The 21,006-nt window shown below is 36.2% G+C and overlaps 1 protein-coding gene across 4 annotated transcripts in view; it reads left to right on the top strand.

The window, feature by feature from the left end:
* Positions 1–21,006, top strand: part of nrxn3a (neurexin 3a) — a 383,783-nt gene that overhangs the window by 59,591 nt on the left and 303,186 nt on the right. For 3 of the 4 annotated variants that reach the window (XM_063007913.1, XM_063007914.1, XM_063007915.1), the window contains 5 exons: positions 4,860–4,979; positions 5,232–5,613; positions 5,717–5,907; positions 6,710–6,883; positions 15,221–15,340. In XM_063007913.1, the coding sequence (XP_062863983.1) occupies positions 4,860–4,979; positions 5,232–5,613; positions 5,717–5,907; positions 6,710–6,883; positions 15,221–15,340 (987 nt within the window). Of the gene's footprint in view, positions 1–4,859; positions 4,980–5,231; positions 5,614–5,716; positions 5,908–6,709; positions 6,884–10,409; positions 10,425–15,220; positions 15,341–21,006 lie in introns of all 4 variants that reach the window. The other variant, XM_063007912.1, reaches the window with a different exon arrangement.

Below are 21,006 nucleotides of genomic sequence, written 5' to 3'. Positions count from 1 at the left end.
AATTTCTCTTGGTGCAGGTGTAAACATATTTAGATGTAGTAAAATCATATAGAAAATTACAGTGGTACCTTGAAACTCAACGTCAGTTGGTTCTGGGAGTGGTGTTGAGTTTATAAGGCGTTGAGTTTCAAGGGGTTTTTTTTTTCATAAGGATGTATGGGAAACCTGTTAATGTGTTCCATGGTTCCGGTTAACGTGACTTATTGTACTAAAACAATGAGCAAGGAATTTTATTATTGGAGAGAACTTATGAGCAGTAATAATTAAGAATAAATAAGTTTAGTGTTTCTGTGTTGTTTTTTTAATACTTTGTCACCCTAAGCTTTTTTTTTTTTTTTTTAACAATAAGTGTTTAAGACTCTCTCAAAAAAAAAAAAGGACCCCAGGCTATAACACAAGTTTAAAAGTGAAACAGCTAAACACAAATACACGTGGACGCTTTGAGAGTGAATTGGACGGTTATTCCAGACAAATGCAGATTTGTCTCATATGCCCACTTGATGGCGTTTTAATGCATGGCTTATGCCAAACGCTAAACAAAGCGGCTGTTCAGTGTAAATATAAAATTAAATAAATAACACGTTGAGTTTAAGGTAAACGTTGAGTTTAAGATTTTGAGTTCAGGGGACGTTGAGTTACGAGGTACCACTGTATATATTATATAAACAGACATTTATCTAAACATAAATAAACAGTACAATAACAAACTTTAAGTAATAAAAATGCAATGGAAGTGACTATTAAATATTTATTTATAAGTATTAGGGTAGGATTCATATGTGTGCAGGAGAATTATGGAATGATATATACAGATGATACAGCAAGTGTGTTAATGGTGCATATGCAGTAGTTTAAAGCAGAGGGATGTAGGAATGGTCCCTGTTTAGGAGGGTGACAGCCTGGGAAAAGAAGCTGTGGAGGTGGCGGTTACTCTTGGTCTCCGCTGATATGGAAACCGCTGGAAAAGGAAGTGACCAGGGTGTGAGATGTTAGTCATAATCTTCTCTGCCCTCTTTCTCTGAACATCCCATTTGAAAAACAAATGCTAATAAAATAGAGTGACCTCTATATGATCTTTTCAGTTATAACAGCAACCACTCTTCTAAAAAGGCTTCTCACAAGACTTACAAGTATTGCCTGTGGGAATCTGTGTCTATTCAGTGAGAAGAGAATTTGTATATCTGGGCACTAATGTTGGTCAAGCCACAATTGATGTTCCAGTTCATTCCAGAGTTGTTCAGTGGGGCTGAGGTCAGGACTCTGTGCAGGACACTGATTTTCTTTAAACTGAGATTTTCTTAAAGTCTTTATAGAGCTTACATTGTGCACAGGAGTATAGTCATGCTGGAAAAGGAAAAGGCCTTCCCTAAACTGTCGCTGCAAATTCAGAAGCATTTTTTTAAATAGAAGGGATGTCCCAATTCTTTTGCTCATATAGAGTATAAGAGTAGTTGGGATGTGTTAGTGAGCTGTGTGTGTGTGTGTGTGTGTGTGTGTGTGTGTGTATGTGTATGGTGTATATATGATGTAATTTAGGATGCTGTCATAACCTGTTTACAGTCATCTCCATGCTAGATTAGTCTTGTGTCCTTTACCTCGACACCTCATAACTTCCATTTAGCACAGTTATGTAAAACTATCAGACTGATCAGACTAATTAATCTTGATTGACTCCACACCCACATGTCCCCCATGCTTCCACACTATCAGTTCAAGATTTTGTTGCTACTCCCCAATGCAGTAGGTACAGACACCTATTTTTTTTTAATGCATTTTTCTCCCGAATTTAGTGCGTCCAATTTTTTCCCCAACTGTGTTCTGCTTCCTCTCCACTGGAACTGACCCCTGCCCCGATTGAGGAGAGCGAGACTGTCCCACACCCCCTCTGACAAGTGTGCAGTAGCCGACTGCACAAGGCGAGTTCATATGCCGATCAGCTTTGTGTACGGAGAGCCACACCCTGATCAACACATATTTTCTCGACTCTGTGCAGACGCCATGAGCCAGCCAGCAGAGGTCGTAATTTGCTCAGTTATGAGGTCCCTATCCGGCTTATCCTACCCAATGAAGAAGAGCCAATCGTTGTTCATGCAGCCGCCCAGCCATCAGTTTTCTGATCTACCAGCTGACGCTTAATTTAAACTGCATTTAAAACTGCAGTTCTGTCTTTTACATAGTGTGCACCAAAAATGTTATCATACTTTAAAAGTAACATTATTTTTTTATTATTTTAAAACAAATGTCTGTGAAAATTTATTACAAATGTAAATGTGTGTGTAAATATATATATTATGGAATTACTTATTGTGAGCCCAACATTGGCATTTTAAGCCAGATCAGGGATTTTTAGCTTCAAGCTGGACTTGAAAACAGTCCATTTAGGTCCAGAACAAAGATGTAAGTGTGAAAAGTTTAAGAATCTATGCAGGTAGTTTGAAGTGATTTATGTAAGCTGTACATATGATAGAGCTGCACGAGACAGAGGGCACTGGAGAAGGCCGACCCATCTGTGCAGTCAACCATTACAAAGTAATGAAGGCTTGGTGACGTGACATTTTAGTGACGTGTACAATCATTTTTCTAAAACACACTGCACGTTTGGCTGGTCTTTAATTTGTCCCCATGGGTTAATTTTCAATAGGTCAGTCATTTCTGAATACAAAATTCTCCATGACTGTGTTTGACAATAACTACCTGTCCTGTCATGAATGTAACCAAAGTGTGTAAAACATGGCATTAAAATGCAAATAAATTAATAAAATAAATAGATAGACATACAGACAGACAGAGAAAGGAAATAAATAATTAAATTATCTTTGTTATTTTTACTTATATGTGTACTTATGTGCATGTAAGCTGCTGAAACACTATAATTTCCTATATAATTTCAATTAACTGTTATCTTAGGTGTTCCTGATAACTCTTCAGTGCAGATTGTGTTGGTGTGAGTTTGCTTCTCTATGAATATGAAAATAAACTTTTGAATCTTGAATTTGTAGCAACAGCTTGGAGAAGGATCTTTCATCATGACTCTGCCTGTACACATAATTAAGACTGTTAGGATATTTTCATGAGTTTTTGTGTAGGGAACTTAGTGTAGTGACCTTAACAGAGACCGTTTTCAATCCAAGGTGTCGTCTAACATCAGTGTCCACTGCCTTTACAAACTGCTCTTTTTTGACTGAAGGTACTCAAATTCACAGAAGGAAACTGTTTGGGGAGCCGTCCCAGAAGGGTGAGGGCTGCTATAGTCACAAATGGGAGGGGTCCTATTTCATATAAATACTGATTGTTTTAGAATTCAGCAGGCTTATGGTCAGATGTCCAAAAATTATGATATATTGTGTACTTTTAGCTCTACAAGGCAAAATGAGCTCCCTACAGTTGCAGCCAGGATAGTATAATAAAGTAACCCCTCTGTTAAGCCTTAGATTAATTGTCCCTGTATTATTGTTTAATATAGAGTATAATAAAATAGGACAGGATAGAATCTTTACTGTCTTTATATACTGGTACAATTAGTTTTTTGGGTAGAGCTTTGAGCTAGCAATCAGAAGAGTGTAGGTTTGGATCCTGGCTCTGCCATGCAGCCATTGTTGACCAGAAGACATGAAGGTGTTAATGTATATATGACAAATAAAGGCTTTCTTCTAACGACAAAGAAATAGTAGCAGTACTCACAAACATAAAAAATAAATAAATAATAATAAATAATTTACACTCTGAAAAAATACACTCTACATAAGTTATATATTAAATACTGGATATAAAATATAATGACATAAAGGATATTTTTCATATTACTTGATATGGACAGCTGTAATACATGGTGAAGGATGTGTTAATGATGAGGATTCTCATCCCTCATGCAGCATTTGTAGCATCTCTTACTAAAAGTTTGAGCGTCAGGAGGAAGTGTAACTTTTCACCTTGTGTGTTCAGTAACACTGAGTTTTGTTAGATCTTTATCATTTAATTACTGTTGTCATTTTTTTTTCTATTTATGGTTATCTTTGATTTTCAAGTTTAGCTTCCCCTCTCCTCAACCCCTTCCACAGCTTTTAAACATAGTTTTCCTCTGTATTTAAATGTAGATTATGCTCCCTTAAAAGCATGTTTAAGAATGTAATCATTTTATAATTGTATCTAGTACTAATCTGTTTCTTACAATTGTAAGGCTTTCAAAAACATTTCTCAGGGCAAAGTCTGGGTTTGTTGTTTTTTATAGCATGGTTATGGGCTGCAGTGCTGGATAATGATAGTGGAAACAAAGGACAAAATTAAATGAATAAATAAATATGCTTGAGGTTTTTGCTTTTGCTCCTGTCTTACAATAACTTTCCTTTTGGTAGATATTGAAAGTTTAGTGAATCTTAATAAACAGATTTCTTTGTGCCATCTTGGTCAATACATCAAGCTGTAGAAATTTTGTAGATGAGTCAGAGCTCTGGGTAAAGCAGTGACCCCATTGTGTTGTAAGTTAAATCCCCCCTTTTTGGAGCGGGTGGTATGCCAAGACCTTTTCATGAGTAAAAGCCATTTAGTTTCCCCAAAGTGTTTTTATTTCTTTTTATTTTTTTATTTTAGCACAATTAGTTCAAAGGTGTACTACAACGAAAGTCGAACTTCTGCTTTCTATTGGATAAAATCAGCGTTTACCTCTTAAACCATAATTAAACAATGTTTACACTACAATTAACGAAAACCTTTTACCCATTTGGTGTACCCAGTTTGGTGTAATTGTAAGAAGAATTAAGAACAAATTCAGTGCATTTTTTCTCTGAACGATAGAAAGCAAAGGTTTGATTATGAATGATGAAATAAGAATGACATTAACTTTTCATGACCGTCGTTCTCAGGCAAGGGACCAGAGACACTGTATGCTGGACAAAAACTCAATGACAATGAGTGGCATACGGTACGGGTGATCCGGCGCGGTAAAACCTACAAGCTCACAGTTGACGATGACGTAGCTGAAGGTACTTTTTTTGGTTTTGAATTTGAAAGACAACAAATTTGCCAAAATATTTAGAAAATCTTCCAAAAATACAACAAAACCAGTGTTGTTTTTACGTAAATGAGTCGTGTTGGCGGGAAAAAATGCAGTGTTGAAGTCAGCAACAATAAAATGTCGCATTATTTAATTGAACTGCGGTGTACGTTCAGTAACAGTAAAAGTATAGCTGCATTTTTCTTTTTCCCCTTTTTTTTCCAACCTGCTGGGGCTGCAGGTCAGATGGTGGGTGACCATACACGTCTGGAGTTCCACAATATTGAGACTGGCGTAATGACAGAGCGCCGCTTTGTTACGCACATACCGTCCAGCTTCATTGGCCACCTGCAGAGCCTCAGGTTCAACGGCCTGCTGTACATCGACCTGTGCAAGAACGGCGACATTGACTTCTGTGAGCTGAACGCACGATTTGGCATGAGGTCCATCATCGCCGACCCGGTTACCTTCAAGGCCAAGAGTAGCTACCTGAGCCTGGCGACACTGCAGGCCTACACCTCCATGCATCTGTTCTTCCAGTTCAAGACCACCCTAGCTGACGGCATCATCCTCTTCAACAGTGGTGATGGCAGTGACTTTATCGCTGTGGAGCTGGTGAAGGGGTAAAATGTGACCTGAAGTTTGGGTTGACAACTATTACAAAGAGTGTTTGGAGTTGTTAATGCTTAATATGTTAATAGTAACGTGTTTCTTTCTCTCGTTTAGGTACATCCATTATGTGTTTGACCTTGGTAATGGTCCAAACCTCATTAAAGGAAACACTGATCGAGCTCTGAATGATAACCAGTGGCACAATGTGGTCATCACCAGAGATAACAGCAACCTGCACACCCTCAAAGTAGATGCCAAGGCTGTGAGCCAGGTCGTTAATGGTGCCAAAAACCTGGATCTAAAAGGTAAATAGATAAAGTCTTCTAAGTTTTTACTCAGAGGTCACTACAAGTCATGATTTTAATTATTTGAATTCATTTAAAGTTGTGTATGACAGAATCAGATGTCTTGTATTCCTATCTTTTAAGAAATTAAGCATTAATTTTATTAAGTACCAGGTCCTAAATCAGCATACCACTAAAATAAGACAGTGGAAACACAACAACAACAACAACAATAATAATAATAATAATAACATTTTAAAAACAGAAAGTGATAAAAAAATGAATCTTAAACCACAGAAAGTGATAAACACGGATCCTAAACCACAGAAAGTGATAAACACGGATCCTAAACCACAGAAAGTGATAAACACGGATCCTAAACTATAGAAAGTGATAAACACGGATCCTAAACCACAGAAAGTGATAAACAAGGATCCTAAACCACAGAAAGTGATAAACACGGATCCTAAACTATAGAAAGTGATAAAAACACAGATCTTCAACCATAGAGTGTAAAAAAAGTGTAAAAACATAAGTGAAGCTTCTGCAAGTAAATCTGGTTTTGCAGCATTTACTGCTAGACTAAAATAGATCTTTAATCATAGAAAGTGAAAAAAGGACCTTAAACCATAGAAAGTGGCAAAAGTGAAAAAAATAAACTTAATTCCAAACCATAAAAAGTGACAAAAACGAATCTTAAACCATAGAAAATACTTTATAACTTTGTCAAAGAATAATTTTATACAGTAAACATTTTTTTTTACTTAAAACTTTTTTTTTTTACTTTATTGGATGGTTTATTAAATGTATCCCACCTTTCCAGGTGATCTGTACATTGCTGGTCTGGGGCCGAACATGTACAGCAGCCTTCCCAAACTGGTAGCATCGAGGGAGGGCTTTAAGGGCTGCCTGGCATCGGTGGACCTAAACGGTCGTCTTCCTGACCTGATAAACGACGCTCTGTTTCGCAGCGGACAGATCGAGCGTGGATGTGAAGGTACTCCCTCTTACAACTCCAGCTCTGGAAGCCCGTTTTTCCTCATGAATGCTAACAGTAGCTCCATTACCATCTCACTGAGTCATCAAACCATCCTCCTATCCCTCCTTATCACCTCCCTCATCCAACAGGCGGCCTGTTAGACCACGTGGCTTTTATTAGAGCTTACTTATATCACATTATATTACAGGCCACAATGGTCTTACAGGCAGCCGTGCTCCTGTATTACCCACAAACCCACATGGTGATAAAATTAAATCTTTATCTATTAATCATCTACTATTGTGTTATCAAAGAGCATTTGCCACATTACAGTATTGTAACACAAGAAGTGCTTAGATAGACTTTATTGTGCTTCACCACATTTGTTTTTCTAATATAGTTCATACACAAAGTTTATGATCCATATCGGTGTCCAGAGAGTTACTAAAATAATACATTTTAAATACATAAAACTGTTTACATGTAAAAAATGGCTTTAATTTATTTTAGTTTTATTTCTTAATCAGAAACAGTCAAAATGATCCAAAGACCATAATTACAATATCATAAATAAATCATGTGTGTATTTAATAGTCTTTAATTTGTACTCAGTAGTGCTTAAACCAGGTAATATTACATAAATATGTTCTCAATGCTGTAGGTGACCCTCTCAAAAATATTATCAAAGCCTCTGCCAACTTCTGTTCATATTTTCCTCCCTGTTTCTATCTAGTCTTTCAGTGATGGGCTTGTTTTCAACTGTAATGATTAACAGTGGGCTCTCTGGTAGTGTTAGAAAGAAAAAACCATATGCTCAGAAGAAATTCATCTAGATGGTCAGATAGAATCTTGAACCACAAAAATCACGTCTGTCATAAATAAAAAGCTGCTTCAATGCAGGAAAAAAGCCCCAAGGAAACATTGGGTCTTAACGGAAATGTTTGTTAATTTCATGGACAAAGACAAGTCCTACAGAAGGAGAGAGTGTGTTTGGAAGAATCAGAGATAATAATAATAATAACAACAACAATAATAATAATAATAATGATAATAACAATAACAACAACAGTAATAATAATAACAACAACAAAACAACAACAATAATAATAATAATTATAATAATAATAATAAATATAATAATAATAAAAAATAATAATAAAATAATAATAAAAATAATAATACCAATACTACTACTACTACTACTACTACTAATAATAATAATAATAACAATAATAATATTTGTAGCACTAGTGGTTAAGGTACTGGACTAGTAATCGAAATGTTGCTGGTTCAAGCCCCACTGCCAGGTTGCCACTGTTGGGCCCTTGAGCAAGGCCCTTAACCCTCAATTGCTTAGACAGTATTCTGTCACAGAACTGTAAGTTGCTTTGGAGTTGCGTCTGCTAAACGCATAAAATGTAAATGTAATGATAATTAATGTACCATCGGATTAATTCTGATTTCTGACAACCATATAGACAGTGTTTCTCCAGACTATCTTCTGTTCAGGTCTTCAGGCTTTTTAATAAATAGTTCATTATTATATACTTCCGTCTTATTGCTGTCCATCCTCTTCCTCTTTTACTTTCCTCTTTAAAGCAGAATATAAATATATAATTAAAAAAATATATAAACACCATTTAAAATCTGCTATAACATCCATATCCTTTATACCTCTTTGTTACAGTGCTGATTGCAGTATGCTTCAGTGCGAATTTGTCCTGTATTATTAACAACTTGCCTAATTACAAATCAATTACAGAAGATTTATAATTTTGTAATTCCTTTTTGAACACTGCCGCTGGATTGTTTACAATGCCAGGAATACAATGCTGCCAGTCATGACGTTATCAAACACATTTAAATGTTTAGACCTCTAACAAATCATCATTTTAGTAGTATTTAGGTCTTTTTAAATAATATGATATGGGTTAATGTGTGTTAAGCGTTATTATGTCAGTTTAACAATGGAAACCACGTTGGCAGAGGCTTTATTAGTGATTTATTTAGTAAGTTGCGTAGACACAAATATCACCAATTCCATTTCATCTCATCACATCCATGAGAACATTGTATGCAGTGAGGAAACCCAAGTATTAAACATTGTTTTATTTAATAAACTCCCTAATGCACAAATCCACTTCAAATTTACACAGTTTATATATTAAGACTCTGCACTTACACATACACATTGATTTGACTTTTCAATGGGTCCAAGGCACACAGTAACACCCTGGACGGGGTGCCAGTCAATCGCAGGGCAGACACACATACACACACACACACACACACACACACACACATTCACCTATAGGGCAATTCAGTGTCTCCAATTAACCTGACTGCACGTCTTTGGACTGTGGGAGGAAACTGGAGCTCCCGGACCCCACACAAACCCACACAGACACGGGGGGAACATGCAAACTCCGCACAGAAAGGATCCGGATCACCCCGCCTGGGGATCGAACCCCGGACCATCTTACTGTGAGGTGATAGTGCTACCCACCATGCCATCCTGTTTCAAAACTTTTATATTGAATTATTTAAAAAAATTGATAGTCAAGTCAAATTTTAGTGTAAATCTGAAGTGGATAAATGCTCTGTGATGTGATTGAATACTTGTTTTTCCTGTACTGAATACATGAGTACATACATAGTACATACTACGCCAAACATTCTCATCACCAGTTATTATTATAACCTGTTTTACAGTAAACTGTTTGTGTCCGTTTCTTTTGAGCTGATTTACACTCATGTTGTAAATGTGTCATTTGTCATTCTGTTGTGGTTTTAAAAGCTTTGTTTTGATTTTAAATGGGAATGATTATCCATTCTTTCTTAAATAGTGTATCCATTACGTCCAAAACCTTCATGTGAAATTTTGATTTAAAGTCAGTTTATTTAATTTTTTAAATAAAATGTGATTATATTGTTTTACCAAATCGTTTGGTCTTTTGTGGTAACTGGTTGAACTCCAACAGTGTGTCATGAATTCAAAGCAAATGAGCAAATACATTAATACAATACTACTTTAAGCTTTAAATGATTTCTCAATTTTACATGTTTAACTTTCTGGCCCACTTCTGTGACTGAGTTGTAATTACTCAGTGCCATCGTTTAATCATGCTCCAGTATTTACTGTCAGACTATCCAGCACCAGAATTCAGTGTGAAATATGTAATGCTATTTTATTTTTATTATTATATTTGCTTTATTGTATTAACTGTGTGTGGAGTTTCATAAACACATTAGTAGTGGCTTATCCAGCACACCCAGTCACAGTGGTTCTCAACCTGCACTTAAATACTCGCTTATATACTACAATTAATCCTTATATACTATACATGCTCACGCTGAGTGATGTACGTATAATGTCCATAAGTCTGAACGTCAGTGTGGCGTGTTTGGCTCAGCTGGTAAGAAGGTTGAGTACCACTGGACTGCCATTTTTATTGTGTAGCATTTCATACATGACAAGCGCTTTGTGTGTGTTTGTGTGTGTGTGTGTGTGTTTGTGTATCTTACATTTATCTCTCCCACCCAGCATCGAAAAGTGAACGTGAGTAGGTTTTTTTTTTTTTTTTTGTTCAGTGATGAGCATGATTGAACCTGGATGTGCATATTACTCTGTAAAACCTGATGAATGATGCCAAATGGTTTGGGGTGAAGGTGGCCGAACTGTATTATCGTGAATGTGTGCTATGCTGTAATAGGGCTTTCCATTCACTAGATGGCAATGATGCACCAGCGCTTAGGAAGGAAGGTGGACAGGCCAGGAAGTGGCCGACAAAATTAACAGGAAGTGGAAAGCAAGATCAGGAGACTGAATGGTCTTTTTCTGTCATGCTTATCAAACAGTTCATCAAAACATGAAACAATAAAAGTAAAAAAGTTAACCTCTTATAATTATATATTATTCATATGTTTGCCTAAAAGAGTAAACGACAATGTTTGCAGTGGTTATACTGCAAACGCTAAAGCTTTTATTGTTAAATTGTGCATAATTAAGGTTGAGCTACTTTATAAACAGTCAACTCCAGTAATTCTTGGCAGCTTTAATAAAAATGAACAATAATAATAATATACTGTATTTATATATTAACTGTGACTCTGTTGAGCAGTTTCCAGCATCAGTCTAATAGATTAAACATTGCGTGACTAAGGAATAATTGACATATATCATATAACACATTTAAACAGCCCCGGTTCTGGACTGCTTTACTTGGGGGTCCAGTCAAACATTATGGGTGGGCATGTCGTGACATGGAGGAGCCCTCAGATGTGACACTGGCAAGTTCGGATTTTTTTTTTTTTTAATAAAAAAATAATGCATTATAGGTTTTCCTACAGTGTATGTTTATTAAATGCACACACACAAAAAAGTAAGTAATATTAAGCAACGATTAAGCAAATATTAATATTAAGCAAACATTACCATGTGGAAGTGTTTTAAATTGCCCTGATATGTAATCACCTCTCCTGTTCTCACTGACAGAACCTGTCTGTGCTACTGAGCTGCATTTTTGTGATTGGTTTAGAGATAATAATAAAAAATAAAAAAATTGCCTTTGCTTGCATTGTGCTTGCGGGGGTAGGGGGTCAGGCTGCCACTGTTGGGCTCTTGAGCAAGGTCCTTAACCCTCAATTGCTTAGACAGTACACTGTCACAGTACTGTAAGTCTTTGGATAAAAGCGTCTGCTAAATGCTGAAAATGTAAATGTAGATATAGCCTCCTTTTCAACACTGAACACTTTATCCTGGAATTACCTGCAGCCATTGTGCAAATTGTGCAGTCATTAATACCTGTCCTTCCCTGGAATTAAGGCAATTTTCTATCTCTACATACGTTTCTGGGTTTAATTGGATTGATTAAATGTCTTAATCTTGATGTACAGTATTTTGTCCTCATAGGAGCCATGTGGGCACTTAAATCAAAACAACTAACTCACAAACTTTAATGTTTCACCATCGTAGTTCAGTGGTTTACTTGTATATCTGAATATTTTCATGTTTTGTGGTGAACATGCCAAAACGTGCACGGCCAAAAAGCTAGATCTTACTCTCCTCTGACCACAACACATGAAGCCAGTGTAGTTCAGATGATTCTTAGTGAAGTTACTCTTAGAAAATGTTTCTATGTAGCAGCCATTCAAACAGCTGGTTGGTAAAAATGTGGTACTTAGGATAGGATACTACAGTGCAATTATGGTTTACATGAAGGATATTAATATTTGTGTGTAATGTTCGTTTTAGAGAATTATTTTGCCAGTATTTCTGGAGTTGACTGTAAAACTTTTCTGCATATGAGACTCATTCACTTCTTTATGTTACACATCAGTAGATCTTGGACACCATGTGGTTTTTCTGTGTGATTAGAATCACATGGTCGCCTTTCAGCCATGTATTGTCAGCTTATCATTCCTGTAGTTTCTAACCCATGCTAGAGTCGAATCTTTAATCTAAACCCTTCCTAAGAATGGTAGAGCATGCACGTTAGTAAAGCGCTGGCTTTATTAACAAAAGTCATTGACCACCTACTAACCTGTCTGACTGTTTCTCGCTTTTCTGTTTCTTTCGCTAACAAAGTTGGTTTCACCAAAGCCGATCTGCAAGGTAGACAGTTCCCTTCCATTCCCAGCTTTGGCTCAAAGCTGCTCTGTGTGATGATGTATTGTGATAGTTTTTTCTATTTTTATTTTTGTTTTTTAACAGTCCAAGTCTTGCTTCACCCTAACACTGGTTTGGTATAAAATGGTTCACATCTTCACGTAAAACAGTTTCCATTAAACAAAGTGGAGGAAAACATTTTCACAACAGTTTGTTTGCTCAAATAAACTGTTGGACGTTCTGATCATTAAATGCTTTCTGAACATTTTGTAAGAAGCCAAACTTAGTAGTTTAGCCATACATAAATGTTTACTATATTAGGGTCAGAACAGACTATTTGGACAAAAATATGGAAGTCCTATTAAAAATCATGTCTATTAATATGTACTCCCATGGCCCTGTGGTTAGAATAGTAGTTTCCATGGCACACCATTATATAGTGCCCCCGTGTACACGGTTTACAGCGTCTGTGTAGCTTGATTTTGCTTTACTTTTAAATAATGTATATAGAGCCCGCTCAGGTGGCGCAGCGGTAAAAACACACGCTGGAACACCACAGCTGGGATCTCAAATACACCCGTATCGAGTCTCAGCTCTGCCTGCCGGCTGGGCTGAGCAACCACATGAACAACGATTGGCCTGTTGTTCAGAGAGGGGTGGGATATTAAAGCCGGATAGGCCGGATATGTATATGGAATGAAGTTGATCATCAGTTGCGACTTTCTTGATCACCATCAGTGTCCAGCCATACAAATGTTCTTTTGACGAAATCTGCACAAATTCCCACAGACATACTTCAAAGTCTTGTGAGAAGCCTTTTCTGTAAGGTGGCTGTTTTTATAGCTGAAAGGACCTATAGAGGTCATTTTGTTTTTAAAATGGGATGTCTGTGATAATTAGGGTTGTTATAAGATTCCTTTATTGATGGGGGAAAATTTGAGTGTTACAGCAGCTCCAGCACAGAGTAAATATAGTTAGAGTAAATAGAATAGAGTAGAATAAAAATCAATAATAATAAAATATTGACTATGTAATGCCACATAATCTCTCTCTCTCAACCCAAAAAATGAATTGTTACTAAACCCAATCACAAAGACCCTGATAACAATTGTCTACGCGAGTGTCTAGACAAGTGTCTAGTGTCTATATTATCTACACATTATTTTCATTATGTGGAATAACTCAGTGAGATTAGTTGTCAGTGTTTGTAAAAATGAACCAGTCGTATTTACTTGTGCTATTTAGCTTTCACTGTATCCACATAATCAAGGAAATAATTGAAGTTGGGGTGAATCATTTTATGATATAACACAACATAACATTTTATAGCACTAATATTACACATAAACTCCTTTTTTTCTTTTATTTTGCTATCTGTTTGTGAGTGATTAACCCTTTTAACACGTGTGGTATCTTTAACAAGGACAAGCTGTAAAACAGACACTGAATGAATGAATGAATATGTACAGAACCATAGTTTACTTTCTTCTCGTCTTATATACTGAGTCTCTCAGTTTTTGGAGATGCCATGTTACCCTGTTTTGTCCTATGAAGGAAATGTGTGGGGGGAAACGAGTTTTTGCTCTAGGCTTTTAGTTCAAACTTTATTTTATATAACATGAATATTTAAAAAATTTCTATAAGGCTAATAGTTTACGACATCAGAATGCAAAATAGTCCATTCCCATTGTTCAATCGGGCTAGTGGCAACTAAGCAATCAGCTACAAAGATAATTGTAATGCAAAGTAGGAATCTTCGAACACATGGCAATCTCCAAATGACTTAAAACAATGAGCCGTTGGTGCCCAGGTGGAGCAGCGGGATATTCCACTAGCACATCAGCGCCGAGATTCTGAACTCCTCATAATTGGCATAATTGGCAGTGCCTGCAGCAGACACGGTTCTGCTAGGGCGGGATGACCGGACTATGTGGGTGGGGTCTTCAAACGCTGTGTAAGGACCCTGATTAGCAGATAGAAAGGGCACCTGTGCAGAATGCATTGGTGAAAAAGGGTTCCGGTAAGAGCTGTGCGCAAGTCGGAGGAGGCGTGAGCAGCAATGTACCCACCTTGACTGCAATCAGGGATCCCCCAGCAGCGGAAGACAAATTGATTATGCTAAATTAGGGAGAGAATGGGAGAAAATACTGGTCATTCCTTTTTATTTCCATTATTGGAAAATCTGCAGTCCAAATCTTGCTTCTTTAAGCAACACTTCAGTGTATTTTGTATTTTATTTTTGTCATAATAGAAACGTTAGCAGTAATAATAGTAGTAATAATAATAGCTGTAATTATATAACACACCCAAGATAGTGATACAAGGTAGAAGAAAGAAAAAAAGCCATTAATGGATCATAATATGCTTTAAATGTTCTAGACGTGGTATCTATAGTAGGTTTAATGTTAAATTTTACAGTATTATGTCTTTGTATCTACATGGCCAGTTGTGCCTGTGTGTGATTGCCCCGGGAACCTCAATCCCCCACCCACCCAACCTTTCCTGTCTGAAGCCATGTGGAGAATGTTGCAGCACCGTGTTTTGTTTGTGCACACAGTTATTTTTTGTTACTAAAACCTATTTGGAGAGAATGCCCAAGGTTCAGATTGTTTTGTAAGTTTTGGGGTATTTGACTATCACTACTAACCTGAATGCATGCATACTGAAGTGCATACCTGCATGGCACCTAACGACTCTTCAGTGGCTGCCCTGTCCTGCTGTTACAGCCTTGTGCTCTGCCACCCTAGGTCCTAGCAACACATGCCAGGAGGACTCCTGCGCCAACATGGGCATCTGCATCCAGCAGTGGGAGAACTACACCTGCGACTGCTCCATGACCTCCTACACCGGCACGCAATGCAACGACCGTAAGTCCACCACTGATTATTTGTCTTTTCTAGCTGTTCTGTTAGTCTGTGTTCACACTAGACATGTTTGTGTTGGTCAGTGTTTGTCCTTCTGGTGGTGTGTACGAAGTGGCTACTGTTGGTGCTAAAGAGTGGTATTTAATATGAAATGCTATTGGCTAAAAGGTTTGGTAATCTGCTGGTACAAGTTACCTGCTTTACCTACCACTTTTAGCCATTCGGTCATAGTTTCTGTTATTGTATTGATAATGATATTAAACTGTTTTCATAATAATATTTTACTATGTCATGGTTTAAAGACTAATACAGTATTTGTAAACATAAAATGCCAATACTACTACTACTACAATACTACTGCTACTCTTACTCTTACTACTGCTACTACTACAATACTACTGCTACTCTTACTACTAGTACTACTACAATACTACTGCTACTGCTACTTTTATAATAATAATAATATTAATGCCGACCCCGTAACCGAAAAACTGGACAAAGGCTGAGGAACAAGAAGAAGAAGAATACTTCACCTACTACTACTGCTAATAATGATAATAATGATAATAATAATAATATAAAAAATAAAATACTACCACTACTTCTAATAATGATAATAATAATAATAATAACAATAATACTAATAAATAAAATAATAATAATAATAATATCAACAAATAAATACTACTACTACTACTAATGATGATAATAATAATAATATAAAAAATTTAAAAATACTACTACCACTAATAATAATAATGACAACAACAACAACAATAATTATAATAATAAAATACTACTACTACTATTACTACCTCCAACTATTACTACCTCCAACTATTACTACTACTACTACTACTACAACTACCAATAATAATAATAATAATAATAATAATAATAATAATAATATCAAAAAATAAATACTCTTACTACCAATAATAATAATAATAATAATAATAATAATAATATCAAAAATTAAATACTACTACTACTTCTAATAATGTTAATAATTATAATAATAATATTACCGACTGTGGTTATTTTAGAGTAAAATATAACTGTAGTACAGAATTAAAGACTTTAATCTCTGACACGTTGAGAAATGATTTAAAGTCTGTAACAATCAGATTTAAATAAGTGTATATAATTAATACATAAATAAATAAACAAATGCTAAATAAAACACTTCGTCACACAGATGTGATTTTAAGTGTTTACCATTTCTCACGTCTTCCTGACTCACTTATGCTTATGTGCATTATTCACCATGATTTGTAACCCAGATTTGTACTGGCCTTCAAACTCATTACTGTTATTAAAAATGTGTTTTAATATTGTAACCTTTAAAAAATTAAAATGTTTTGACCATGACATAAAATCGTTTGCAGCTGTCTGGCTCTATATTGTAGACTTTCGTGAGAAAATAAACAGTAGCCTCTCGTTGTTTTATTCTCTAGTGTGAACACTTATTTTTCTCTGCTTTACTGAGCGATGAACATGATCTCATGTATGAATTTATACCGACAGTCTCTGTTGTTAAATGTCCAAGATTAGCCTCATTTTTACAGTTTTATATTATTAAGTCACATCAGTCACATCTGTGCACATCTGTTTGTTTTAATTATTGCTGATTTTACATGAGATCATGTTCTTTGTGCACTTTATTTACATCTCAGCTCATTTTAATGATCATTCTCACACATGGCCACATTGTAAATGCAAAATACAAACACAGAACAAACATGCACATACAAAATGCACTGTTTACTTCAAAAATACAAACACACACACACACACACACACACACACACAACAAACATGCACATACAAAATGCACTGTTTACTTCAAAAATACAAACACACACACACACACACACACAACAAACATGCACATACAAAATGCACTGTTTACTTCAGAAATACAAACACACACACACACACACACACACACACAACAAACATGCACATACAAAATGCACTGTTTACTTCAAAAATACAAACACGCACACACACACACACACAACAAACATGCACATACAAAATGCACTGTTTACTTCAAAAATACAAACACACACACACACAACAAACATGCACATACAAAATGCACTGTTTACTTCAAAAATACAAACACACACACACACACACACACAACAAACATGCACATACAAAATGCACTGTTTACTTCAGAAATACAAACACACACACACACACACACACACACACACACACAACCATGCACATACAAAATGCACTGTTTACTTCAAAAATACAAACACACACACACACACACACACACACACACACAACAAACATGCACATACAAAATGCACTGTACTTCAGAAATACAAACACACACACACACACACACAACAACCATGCACATACAAAATGCACTGTTTACTTCAGAAATACAAACACACACACACACACACACACACACACACACAACAACAACCATGCACATACAAAATGCACTGTTTACTTCAGAAATACACATACACACATCACACATCACACACACACACACAACAACAACCATGCACATACAAAATGCACTGTTTACTTCAGAAATACAAACACACACACACACACACACACACACACACAACAACAACCATGCACATACAAAATGCACTGTTTACTTCAGAAATACAAAAACACACACACACACACACACACAACAACCATGCACATACAAAATGCACTGTTTACTTCAGAAATACAAACACACACACACACACACACACACACACAACAACAACCATGCACATACAAAATGCACTGTTTACTTCAGAAATACAAACACACACACACACACACACACACACACAACAACAACCATGCACATACAAAATGCACTGTTTACTTCAGAAATACAAAAACACACACACACACACACAACAACCATGCACATACAAAATGCACTGTTTACTTCAGAAATACAAACACACACACACACACACACACACACACACAACAACAACCATGCACATACAAAATGCACTGTTTACTTCAGAAATACAAACACACACACACACACACACACACACACACACACACACAACAACAACCATGCACATACAAAATGCACTGTTTACTTCAAAAATACACATACACACATCACACATCACACATGCACACACACAACACATTGTTTACTTAAGAAATAACAATCCTGAAGACATCTAAAGGTAAGTGCTCTCTTCTAAATATTTGCTAAACAAAGAAAATAAAAGTGATTCTTTATCATTTTAACTCTAGTCTATCCACCACATCCATACCATCCACACACACACACACACACACGCACACACACACACACACACACACACACATCGCAAAACCACAGATTAGTATACATTGTTATATATCACATACTGGGATTCTTATAAATCACATACTGGGATTCTAATAAATCACATACTGGGATTCTAATAAATCACATACTGGGATTCTAATAAATCACATACTGGGATTCTAATAAATCACATACTGGGATTCTTATAAATCACATACTGGGATTCTAATAAATCACATACTGGGATTCTAATAAATCACATACTGGGATTCTTATAAATCACATACTGGGATTCTTATAAATCACATACTGGGATTTTTTATAACACATACTAGGATTCTTACACATCACAAACTAGGATTGTTATACATCACATTCTGGGATTCTTATACATCACATACTGGGATTGTTATGTATCACATATTGGGATTCTTACACATCACAAACTAGGATTGTTATACATCACATTCTGGGGATTCTTATACATCACTTACTGTGATTCTTATAAATCACATATTGGGATTGTTATACATCATATACTGGGATTTTTATAAATCACATACTGACATTGTTATACATCACATACTAGGATTGTTATACATCACATACTGGAATTATTATACATCACATACTAAGATTCTTATACATCACATACTGGGCTTCTTATGCATCACATACTAGAATTCTTATACATCACATACTGTGATTTTTATTCATCACATCCTGGGCTTGTTATTCATCACATACTGGAATTCGTATACATCACATACTGGAATATTTATATAGCACATACTGTAATAGTTAATATAACACATACTGGGACTGTTATGCATCACATACTGGGATGGTTTACATTACACACTGGAACTGTTCATGTATGAAAGAGTACTAGTCGGTACATTTCTATGTTAGAACTGGTAAAGTTTATCCTGTATTTAAATGTATTTTGAGCATGAGCTGGACTTAAGGAAACATACTTTACCTTTTCCTATCTTACCCAAACCAAAATGTCACTTTAATCTTTTGACTTGTGAGGGGAGAACTCCCTACATATTTATCCATAGGCCATTGCTGCTGGCTCATACTGATTAATAACATAGATGACGTCTGTGAAGTTGGTCCTTCCTGTAGTTATATAGGGAGTGACTTTTGGGTCATTTATAGGGATTTCTGTGGGAGGACATACAGTTTTATTGGATAGAAGGTTAAGGTTTCCATATGTAAAATCTTAGAACTGTAATTCAGCTACATCCAGGCCCTGGTTAGTTCTTGGATGAGAATTGAACGAAAGATGCTATAATATGAACAGAATTTGGAATGCGATTGTTAAGATGGTATTTAAAAGGTTGCATTAATTACAGCATGACTGAAGTGCTTTTATGCCTCAGTAGAGGAGTGATGAGATGAAGCTCGTCAGTACAATTGGCTACAAGGGCCCTTGTCTGGCTTTTGGAACCAACTCTTATTATTTGAATGACCTATCATATTGTTAATACCCTTTATTACGGATATAGAGCTGGTTACTGCAACCGTTTAGTAATCAGCAGATCATTCTGTAATCAGATGTAAGAGTTTACTGCTAATAAAACGTTAACAATAAAACAACTCTTTCCAAGGCATCTGTACGTCGCCCAAAAATATGACAGTGAATACACGTTTAGCTATTTATTGTAATTTATGGTTATTAGATGTATGTCATGGTGTAGCGAGACGTGGGACCGTACACGTTATGTGAACCCTGTGTTCATATTTATCATTTATGTGACTTAAACTTACATGAAATGTTTTAGTGGCGATACAGTTACAAAAGGAACTGTCTGGTTTACAAAAACAGCATCTGGAGTGCTCGGATGGCGCAGCATTTTAACCCGCTAGCACACTTTTGTATCATATTTAAACTCTTGATTTAGAATCTCAGTGGTCATCCACATGAGCACAGTTGGCCGTGTTTGAAGGAGGGAAGGCTGGACAGGGTTTTTATTCCTGCTGCTGCTGCGATAGGTGACATTCGGGACTGGTCTGGGTACCTAAGCAAGTGTGTATGTGTGATGCAGGACTCTTTTTTACTGTTTGTTACTGTTACTTATTTATAAAAAATGACTTGTTTGTTTTTTAAAGGCACATACAACTTTCAATTTTCAAGTATGTTTCTAGTACCACACTGCTGGTAACAAGTTTAAATACAGAAGGTGCAGGGCGGTACTCGAATCAAGCAACTAGGGAGGGAACATATCAGTGCACCCTTAGTGCAGGTCCCTAGCCCAGATAAATAGGTTATGTCAGGATGGGCATCAGGCATAAAAACTGAGCCAGATTAAATATCTAGATGCTTGAGCTTCTGTGGCGACCCCAAACGGGAGCAGCCCGGGTT

Source organism: Trichomycterus rosablanca, chromosome 13 (assembly GCF_030014385.1).
Source record: "Trichomycterus rosablanca isolate fTriRos1 chromosome 13, fTriRos1.hap1, whole genome shotgun sequence".
Classification (NCBI taxonomy): Eukaryota; Metazoa; Chordata; class Actinopteri; order Siluriformes; family Trichomycteridae; genus Trichomycterus; species Trichomycterus rosablanca.
The sequence above is the reverse complement of the archived record's forward strand: the minus strand, read 5'-3'. Positions and strand labels throughout refer to the sequence as shown.